At 45.8% G+C, this 10,000-nt stretch overlaps 3 protein-coding genes across 4 annotated transcripts in view; 2 read left to right on the forward strand and 1 right to left on the reverse strand.

Moving 5' to 3' along the window:
- kalrnb (kalirin RhoGEF kinase b) overlaps positions 1 to 3,957 on the reverse strand; it is an 81,773-nt gene extending 77,816 nt beyond the window's left edge. Inside the window, exon 1 of the mRNA XM_062527343.1 lies at positions 3,891 to 3,957. Coding sequence (XP_062383327.1) covers positions 3,891 to 3,957 — 67 coding nt within the window. The remainder of the gene's footprint in view (positions 1 to 3,890) is intronic.
- A 1,510-nt stretch (positions 3,958 to 5,467) lies between these two features.
- Positions 5,468 to 6,906, forward strand: LOC134070868 (ropporin-1-like). The gene is made up of 5 exons (XM_062527348.1): positions 5,468 to 5,645; positions 5,756 to 5,873; positions 5,977 to 6,138; positions 6,352 to 6,533; positions 6,772 to 6,906. Exons 1-5 carry the CDS (start codon positions 5,530 to 5,532, stop codon positions 6,836 to 6,838), a joined length of 645 nt encoding a protein of 214 aa, XP_062383332.1. The 5' UTR covers positions 5,468 to 5,529; the 3' UTR covers positions 6,839 to 6,906.
- Positions 6,907 to 7,511: 605 nt separating this feature from the next.
- ccdc14 (coiled-coil domain containing 14) overlaps positions 7,512 to 10,000 on the forward strand; it is a 7,845-nt gene continuing 5,356 nt past the window's right edge. Inside the window, exons 1-8 of one of the 2 annotated variants that reach the window (XM_062528454.1) lie at positions 7,512 to 7,877; positions 8,123 to 8,178; positions 8,277 to 8,352; positions 8,456 to 8,528; positions 8,620 to 8,760; positions 8,997 to 9,212; positions 9,495 to 9,580; positions 9,969 to 10,000. The exon at positions 9,969 to 10,000 is cut by the window's right edge and continues 674 nt beyond it. In XM_062528454.1, the coding sequence (XP_062384438.1) occupies positions 7,845 to 7,877; positions 8,123 to 8,178; positions 8,277 to 8,352; positions 8,456 to 8,528; positions 8,620 to 8,760; positions 8,997 to 9,212; positions 9,495 to 9,580; positions 9,969 to 10,000 (713 nt within the window). In that variant the 5' untranslated portion in view covers positions 7,512 to 7,844. The remainder of the gene's footprint in view (positions 7,878 to 8,122; positions 8,179 to 8,276; positions 8,353 to 8,455; positions 8,529 to 8,619; positions 8,761 to 8,996; positions 9,213 to 9,494; positions 9,581 to 9,968) is intronic. The other variant, XM_062528455.1, reaches the window with a different exon arrangement.

Raw genomic sequence — 10,000 nt, forward strand, 5'->3', positions numbered from 1 at the left:
ACAGAGCCTGGACGCCGCAGATACAAAAAGCGTCAACTGGACCGAGAGGAAAGTTTCAGGACGTCAGGAAATGTGCTTTATAGTCCCACACGCAGTAATTATGAAATGAAAAAGAATCGCAGCTCAGGCCTCTGCCAAGCCCTTCTGCGGCGTTTGGACCGTGCCAAGGACGGCAAGCGTACCACCACACGCCCACCACCCCGGCACCAGCCCACACCACTGCACCACACCGAGCTCACTGGGCAAGAGCTGCGAGAGCTCCATGCAGCCAAGCCTACCATAAGATAAGATCGCCGGTATGGACTACATGCAAAGCATCAAGTGTTAAGAAGCTCCTAGACCATGCCTGCTGTTGTCTTGTCTGCTGGGTAATGTGCTGCTGGGGGCTTCCGCTCAACAGATGCAGCGAGCATAGATGTTATCAGTGATGGGAATGAACTATTAACCATGGGCATTTCAACGCATATTCATTTTCTTTGTGTGTTGAGTTAATTAATTTTGCATACACATACAGCACAGAGAGACAGTGGGTTCTATTATGAATAATCCTTTGGGCAGTGGGCTTCATGATTGATTACTCCATCTATAAAAGGTGGATGAACACAGGCGACATGATTTAATAATTACCACAATCTATAGAGAGAGGAAGATCGTGGTAGGATATTTTTCGCAAGCTGATATTGTGTCAGTGTCATTGTATCATCACATGGTAACACACTCAACACCTTAGCATAATCTCCACTGGGTGCCGAATCCTCCTGAGTGTCTATATATATGAACTAAATGAATAAAGGATAGCACTCACAGTTCTATTGAATCAGCCCATGCCCATTCATGGTGAGTACTAGCTCAGTCTAGTTCATCTTGCAAGTTGTTTTCAAGTGCTAAATCATGCAAGCCAGCAAATTTGTCTGGCCATATAAATCCATGTCAAGCGTGATTTGGTGTTTTTTCTCTTGCCAAATTAATTATGTGATTGGTCAAATGCTTCTGGGCCAGGCCAGTCACCGGCTGAAAGTAGACGGAATGGCAGCAGCAAATTCAAGTCCCCCATCACAGAAGCTTGGCAACTGTTGCCACAGCAACCCTCCTCGGTCTGTGCCAGGTCTTCACTCTGCAAAGTTTTGTGTGAAAAGTCTTCCTCTTCACAGAGAGTTTCATCTATAGGGACTCCAAATGGATTTCCACCCGAGTTGAGCTTCAGGTCAGCTGTTGCCTGCACCTCTATACGTCTGCTCTCCTCCCCCCCTCAGCACTCCCTTCAGCTGTAGCTCAGGAGAGAGGTGGCACGACTAGAGCCCGCTAATCAGTGCAGTCTCAGCAGGCTTTTCAAAGGCAGACAAAAAGGAACACTGTGCGTTCGGAGCCTGCTCTCATTCACTCGTGCACTACTGTATGTAGTGACTGGGCAGATGTTCTAAATCATGCTCAACAGGTGCACAGGAGGAGACAAGGCTGTGTGGCTTCAACTGAATCTCATCAGCAGTGCCAGAGTCCCAGCGATGGCCCAGCAAAGCCTGGTCAAAGGTGGGCCCTCTTCGTTCTTTGTATGAATTAATCAAATGTGGAAAGGGCGGACTCGTGGTCCATCTTCCTCAGGGCCCAGTGTGCACTGGTTTGGCTCCTGGACATCACTAAGCTGCGTCCAAATCACAACAGACACTCTAATGATCTAATGATAAGAGGCTACATGGTGTCCACGTATGTGTCCACTTCACGCCACCATCACTACGACCTTTACATCTATCGGCCGTCTCCCGCATCTCAGCCTCCGTGGACTGGACCGACGGAATCTGCTGACCTGCCTGCCCCTCCGCGCTGATCTGGACGGGACTAAAGGGAGGGGACAGGGAGCAAACGAGAGCGTTTATCCGCCCCTGTCCAGAGACAGGAGCATGCCACGCCGCCACTTTCCCCCGTGCCAGGCCCACGGGCATCAGCCGCGGGGAGTGTGTGTGTGTGTGTGTGTGTGTGTGTGTGTGTGTGTGTGTGTGTGTGTGTGAACAAGCTAATCCTCAACCGAACGTGGTGTGAGCAAGGCTAAATCCCGCACATAAGCAGGGTGTTAAACAGCATTTGATTTTTTGGTGTGTTAATATCTTCAGTACACAGGTTTGGAGATAAGACAAGAGGAGGCAGTGGGGAGGAGAGAGAGAGACGGGGCAGGGGGTGGCAGAGCAGCAGAGGAGATCACAGGAGCACCACTCTCAACCCTACCCGTCTGTGTGTGTGTGTGTGTGGGAGAGAGAGAGCCCATCCCATTACACACTTACTCACACTTACTCACATACACACACACACACACACACACACACACACACACACACACACACACACACACACACAACGACTCACAGAGAGAGAGAGAGAGAGAGAGAGAGAGAGAGAGAGAGAGAGGATAGCAAACACTACACAGTGGATATATAAAGTTAATTTCAAAATGCATGGAGTCCTTTCATCAAATCATATACTGTGTGTTACATTCAGATGGCCATGAATATTTAGTGTAAAACTTGGTTACACTGTTAACTGCCCACATCCACTTATACACACATATTCACACAAACATAACTGCACACACACTCACTCGCGCGCAGGCACGCACACACACAAAGACACACACACACACACACACACACACAGACACACACACACACACACACACACACACACACACACACACACACACACACACACACACACACACACACACACTAATCTACATCATCTCAGAGTGTCCAAAACATGCTTGCACTTCATTTCTCCCAACACACACGCATACACTCATTCATTAACTTAGGCCTACACAATCAGCGTGCTTGCTTGCACACTACTCCCTCCCAACCATGCCTCCACATAAACACGCACACGCTGGAGCATGTGTTAAAGGAGCTTAAAGCCTTGCTTCATTAAGGGCCCTCGCAGTGAAGGGGACAGGGTGGGGGGCTAGGTCCTGCGGGTGGACAGTCAATAAGTGGGTCAATGTCAAAGATCAGAATTTGTCTGGATCAGGGATCTGCAAAGTAGGATAAATACACGCCAAGGCGACTTGTGCCGGAGACACATGACGGGTCTGCCCTGGCCTTCATCTCCTGTCAACCGTCATACCCGCCTATACAGCACGCCTCTCCTCCCGGCAAGGGCTGGTGCTGAATGAAACATACAAAAAACGGGAATAATGCCCCGATAAGCCGGTGGCACATTTACGTTCGGAGCGCTCTCACCGCGATTTGGGTTGGAATCAACAGGCTCCAGAGCGCGTGAAACATGAATCAATGTCACGACCGACAAAAGACAGAAGCCAGCCACTCCCGCTAAAGCTCCACGAGCATATCAACGCCGCTAGAGGTGATCATTAGAGGTGGGCGAGTTGGAATGCTTCCGTTAGTGATAGTACAAGCTGTTTGAGGCGAAGAGGTAGCCTACCATCCATCGGCTATCTAATGAGCGAAATCTGACGTTCAAGTGTGTCTTCATGTGATGGATGTTCCCTTCTCAGGGTGATGGTTTCCAATGCAGTCTAGACATGATGACCAACTATAAGCGTCAGTGCTCAATCCTATATGGTTCCGAACATCCTCCATCACCCAGGTAGAGATTGTAGCCAGTATACTATGGTGGGTGTGCCTGCATTGATTACGCTCATACAGAAGAGCACAGTCTGGGTTTACTCGGAAAAATGTGACTGGGACTATTAATCGCTGAATGAAAAGCACAGTAGGTTACAATGCAATTTTGTGGAACGCGCATCGCGTTATTGAGGCTGCCTATGGAAGCCCATCGCAGTCTTGCGGGGGTTGCAACCATTGCCTCGCAAACAGCGGTGAGCCGATCATTCATCGATATCTATCTTGGTATTGGACAAAAGCGACTATCGACAAACATCCTACCTGTTTTGAAAAACGGGTCCGTGTCCGGATCCGTCAGTCCTTCTTCGGCAGCATCGGTAGAATTCATCTTTTGCATTAATACAGGCTTGGTCTGCTGCTGATAGCAGACGATATTCACATCAATAAATCCACTAATCTGTGCGAGTAACCTACATCAGAGTGCAGCCATCTCCAACTGTAAACCTCTGGCAGCCCTCAGTCCTGCCGTGGCTTTCCCGTTATGCACTAGAGAGACCCGCGCTGCATTGGGCGCTATTGTTCAGAGTCTGGTCACCCTCTTGACAGACAGACCCGATGCCCGTGTTAGTATCCGCTCTGTTAATGCTCCCTCAAACACTGGACGTGAAAATGGCTTTTCACGGACTGCTCGATTATATCCACACGTCATGCATCCATCGGTCCGTCCGTCCATATGGTGTCTCACTCAGTGCATTCAAAGGCGGTGTTCCCCCTAAATTGGCAAATGAACACGGTTTGGGAGAGCGGCCAGCAACCTCAAATGGTGGGGTACCATAGAAGGAGGTTCCATAGTAGTGATGTAACGAAAATCAAAATAATAGCCATATCGTGAGGCTGAGCACATTAACGAATGTGTAGCCTAGATGGCCTATAATAGCTCACTAGCCTAGGTTATAATTTGTTTGCAAATGATGCGTGGTCGTGGAATGAATCCCGCGTTCAATTAGGCAATAACCTGTCTGTCGCACCGTTTAAACGTATGTTGTGAAAATGAGGACTCTGTCAGTAGAGACCGGTTCCAAACACACCCTTCGCCACTGTCTCCTCCTCGCCTTTACAATCATTCCCTGGAGGACACATTAAATCGGCATTTTAAGGGGAACATCACATTGCCCCCAGCACAGGCGGGCTACCTTATACAAACATCAGCTGATAACAATACAATACCCCCAAATCCTTGAAAAATGTGTGAGTTCCAATAGCCCATTTTCGCAATGTATTGTAACTACTTTCCATATTGCTTACAAGGTGCATTTAATAGGAGAGAAACACGTGTGTTGAACTACAACGGGGTCCATGTGACTAGCCTAAAACAAAAGCAGTAGATGATGTTCCCTGTCTTATGCAGTTGGAATGATAGTTTATTGGCCTTGTGTCCCGCTCCCACGCACTTGCCCACATCATTGCTCAGCTATCAGCTCCAGTCATATTCTGCTGTTCTACGATGGCAGAGGAAACGTATTTCCTGTAATTCACATGCACAGGCTATATTCCCTATTTGAAAAACATGACTTTAATATAAAAGCCTAACTGCTTCTTGTGTTTGTTGACATATAGGCTACGTAAACTCTGTGACTGCATACAATACATTTAGGTGGGAAATAGTATAATGCATGTTAGCGAGTGTAGCCCAACAGCCTTTTAATATCCCCATGCAAGGCACATTATTCCAAGCATGGCAAATCAGTATAGCCTTCAGATAACAGGCGTTTTGTCGCCCTCATGCGGTCATTTACCTATCATCACAAATGGAAGCCGACGTCATAAAGGGAAATGTAGCGGATCACTCAAGAACGCGCCCAAGTTTGCTACAGTGTGTCATTAGGCTATTTGGCTTTTCCACGGGACAGGCTCTTCCTTTTGCTGTTGTAGCACCTCGCTTTAACCCGCATCTACTACAATGCCTAACACGAGGAAGAAAGTAGTTATCCCACCCGAGCTGCCGGAGCTCTTAAAGCAATTCACCAAGGATGCCATCCGCACTCAGCCAGAAGATCTCATTCAATGGTCCACATTGTACGTCAGTTAACGCTTAGAAATTCATAAATGACTGCTCAAATAATAGCCTATTGGGATGCCATGAACCTTGACCTTCCGATAATCTGTCTCAATGTTTTTCCACACAGGTACTTTACTGCACTTGTCCAAGGAAATCCATTGCCTGTGAGGGACAACCTGGAAAAGGCCACTGCCCCAAGCTCAATGGATCTCACTCCACAGGCTCTTCAAGCCATGCATTCCCAGGTAAAATTACAATAACAGAGAAACTGAGTGATTATTTGAAGATATAGAATACCAAAAGTCTTCAGTCATAAATTATCACGATCAAATCTCTTCTTTGCCTCAGATGGGAAGTAATAACAAAGTGACGAAGGGGCAGATTCTCGAGGTGTGGAAGTCCCTTGGTTTATCGCAGGACCTGCTCAAGCACATCTTCACTGTTGGCTCATTTGGTGATGAGATTGAGTGGATTAAATTCTTTGCTCTTGGCTGTAGCTACCTAGGCGGGGTGAGTAGGCCTACACGATTATGCTTAAAACTGACAATAATGCAGCTATGTACAGGCCCACCAAAACACAATATACCTATCCTATTGCACACTGTAAAGTGTAAAAGTAGCCAGTAAAGTGTAAAAGTAGCCAGCCGCCTTGTTGTTTGACCAGCTAATGTTGTTACTCTAGAAATATGCAGAACCCTTTCTTTCTCTCTTTGTTGCTGGCAGACCATTAAGAATTCCATGGTCCACGCCTGCTACATCCTCAACTCAGATAGCAGCTGCCTTCCTCCAGACGCGGTCATCCCCTTCGACACATTCCGCTACCTGTACACCTACCTGGCGGCGGTGGATGGAGAGGTGGCTCAGACACAGCTGGACCGGGCCCTTTCCCAGTTAGAGTCACTTTCGTGAGTGTAGCCCATAATTACTCTCTGGGTTTCCAAAACAGCACATTAGTATCTAGTCATGTTATCCTAACCGATAGGCCTACTGGATGGCAAACTGCTTAGGCCTACCACTGCTTCACACCTCTTACATCCATATTTCATTAGCCTAAATCTATCTATCCAGCTACCTGTCATGTAGGCTACCAGCCACTGTAATTGTTTAATTCATTTATATGAATTATGCCTTTTTCTTTTTCAGGAGGGATAACAATGGTGTGGTCAAGGTGACTGACTTCATCAACAGTCGCACAATTCGTTTGGGATGAGATTACTGATGACACCAGGATAAGAGAAAATAATATGAACAGAAAATAAATGAACTGATTCCAAACCATTTTGTTCCAGCAACAGTTTCTGATAGAAGCTGAAATTTGCAATACAATTTCAATTGAATTAACATAATTGAACCATAACAGATAGCCTATTTGAAATCACATTTGATAACCATCTTATCAGTAAAGTTGTGTAACGGCCTAGCTAGCCAATAGAATGTTACATTGTAGCCTACATTGTGTATTCTGTTAGTTGGGTCGACATACTGGGGGGGAGACTGCCATAGGAAACTGCTGAGCTAAAATACCGGTATAATAATTTACTTCACTTTTGCTCAATAATAAGGCTATCTTATGCACACAGAAAAAAAAGGTTAAACTGCCCATTCATCAGTTGCTCCTCCGCGGGAAAATTGATGAGAGACCGCGACACATGCGGCCCGCGAACGTCTCCATAGTTACTTCAGCGTCCTCAGAATTCCTCTTTAATGAGCCACCGCCCAATCCACACTATTGGCTAGAAAACGCTATGTGAGTTTGATTGGCGTTTCCATTGAACAAATAGAAGTGTATACTAATCTAGGATTAGCCAATGACATTCTTTCAAATCTAATAGCAGCGCTGTTATTGGTCAACTCACCATGCCTTCCGTTTCAAACAACAAAGCTGACATTTCAACAATCAACAAGTCTTCAGCGTTTCTGTGCTTACTTTTAAATGGGTCTGTGAACGGTCTGGCTATACAATAAAGCACAATTAATTGAAAATTTGACGGCAGAGTTCTGTCAATTTTAGCCTTCTGAAGGATTCAACGAATGTGTGAGCCATTCATTGTTTGGCTGAACCCTTTGCAGACTGGTTTGCTAACTAGATAGCGATAGCTTGTTAGCTACTCAAGCCAAACATATTGCTAAGTTTTTGGTGGTGAAAAACGTGTCCACGGGCTTTAAACGCTGATATTTTTTAAAGTCAATGCATTTCGGAGCTTAAGTTTCGTGGGATGACGACAAGACAAGGACTGTCAAAACACAAGGTAAGAGACGGATCCATGAAGGTAGCTTAACGTGTGTTGCAGACTCAACACAACTCTTCAGAGAATAATGAAGTGCATGGTAACGTTAACATTAAGCTGTGACCTTGTATCGATTGTTCCATGTAACGTAGTTATCTAAGTACTTTGGCTCAGTTCAAACTAACAACTACATGCCATTTAGTGCTAATAGATTGTGATGGCTAATATTACACGCCACGTCTCTGACCTTTAGCTGTCATTCGCAGGTGATCTCCTCGGGGAGACTGACGAGCACCGGGCGAGGACAACCTATCAAGAAAAAGTGAGTGCAGTGCTATTGTGCCAATGGTTGTGATGGACCAATGTCACTACTATATAAGAGCAAAGGATTTTTTAAAATCTATTTTTGTTTTCTTTCAGGCTACCCAGTAAACCAAAACCAACACCCGCCACTGGACCACATTACTCTCTTTACTCAACTGACTCCGAGGATCAAGTAAATGACTCTTACACAACGATTATTTAAAGCGATGTTGATAGTTAGTGGTCAGCTGATGAACATTCATGACTAAGTAATGTGGTATGCCTCATTTGATTAGGTCACAACCATACACAGAGGGTTAGATCGCTGTGCAGCCTTGCTCCATGGCATTCTTCAAGCTGAACAAGAGGGTATAGTGTTAACTAACTTTCCATTTGATTGGTTTGCCATACTACCCCATGTATAGTCACGCTGTAGGCTGAATCCTATTTTACGTCACAGAACCCAAACCACCCACTGCCAAGGGTGCCAAGAGTGATCCCTCCAAACCCAAGCTGAAGCAATGTCCAGGGAGACGGGAGGCAGACAAAAAGAAGCCTGTGAGGAAAATGACCTCTGCTTTGGCTTCAGGTGAAAGACACGGTAACTGGCACATTAATATTGTGCATCCACTTTGCTTATAGGATTTAAATTCATGTTACGTATTGTTGTCATTCATTTCACCCGATGCCATGAACCAAAACCGAAGCCTTGTGGCAATCACATCTTGATTTTACAAGGTTTGGTTTTAATAGGCCTACAGGTGAAATAAACGACCGCATTGAATTGAACATTGAATCGAGTGATTTCATCTAGTGTGATGTATTCTGTATCCATAGCTCTAGAGCAGAAGGCCATCTCGACCTCCCGGTCTCAGCCCGCACTGAGAGCACAGCCCGGCTACTCTGAAGAGCCCAGACCCACGGGAGATCCAGGAGGCCCTCAGATGGCACCACCTGTGGCCACAGCAGCCCAGTGGGAGCTCATGCAGCCACAGGTTAGACCCCTGGCCTACCCACAACAGCAGGCTAGCAGCGTCAGCCAACATTCATCAGGTGAGAACTGGTTTCGTTTACCATACAGTACAGTGCGTTCATGTGTGCCAAGGCATGTAGCGGCAGATGCTTCTACAATGAACCAGTCAGTTTTCTATACATGGACATTGGATCCATATCATTAGTTTATGACCGCCCAGTGTATCAAACCCATGCGCTTGGTATTGTTAACACTTTGCTCCATCTACAGTATGAGCTACACTGCCTGTCTTCTCTTCTTTAAACTGTGACAGAGTTGTCTCATCCTGTGCTTTAAGCCCCAATTCACTTCATGTTTCAAAGGTCATCAGGGTACCACCATGTTTAACTGCCGTTTGGCCACCTCCACTCCGATTCTTGGTCCTCAGGATGCAACTAACTCCCAGTCTGTAAGTTCCTAAACATCTTTGGGGGTTCTTCTTTAGCATCCAAGTGCTGCAGTTTTCTGAGCTGGAAATGGCTATTCATGAGATCTGAATCAGAAGATGCCAGCTGTAGAGAAATCAGAATGTGTACGGTGCACAAAATAATTTGTAGGAATTAAGAACAATTAGCACATTTTAAAGTATATTTTTTATAGTCAACTATTTTTGTTGTTATCTTCAAATTAATTTATGGATTGTGGTAAGGTCATTCCAAAACACTATTTATTTCCATCAGCCATCCGGGTGATGCACTATGCAGTTCTGTGGTCTGGGACCAAATGTCTTAATTGCAGCTACACATGTTGAAGTGTGTTGTAATGTTTTCTGTTTTGTTTTGTTTTTGAATCTGCAGTATGCCTCAAACCCTATGCAAGTCCATTCCAC

Source organism: Sardina pilchardus, chromosome 23 (genome assembly GCF_963854185.1).
Source record: "Sardina pilchardus chromosome 23, fSarPil1.1, whole genome shotgun sequence".
Lineage (NCBI taxonomy): Eukaryota > Metazoa > Chordata > Actinopteri > Clupeiformes > Clupeidae > Sardina > Sardina pilchardus.

What these genes read in the sequence shown, in the direction of transcription:
- LOC134070868 (XM_062527348.1), top strand. Translation starts at nt 5,530, where the DNA reads ATGCCTAACACGAGGAAGAAAGTAGTTATCCCACCCGAGCTGCCGGAG. An exon ending in CTCATTCAATGGTCCACATT is followed by an intron (nt 5,646 to 5,755) that starts GTACGTCAGTTA and finishes TTTTCCACACAG; the next exon opens with GTACTTTACTGCACTTGTCC. An exon ending in TTCAAGCCATGCATTCCCAG is followed by an intron (nt 5,874 to 5,976) that starts GTAAAATTACAA and finishes TCTTTGCCTCAG; the next exon opens with ATGGGAAGTAATAACAAAGT.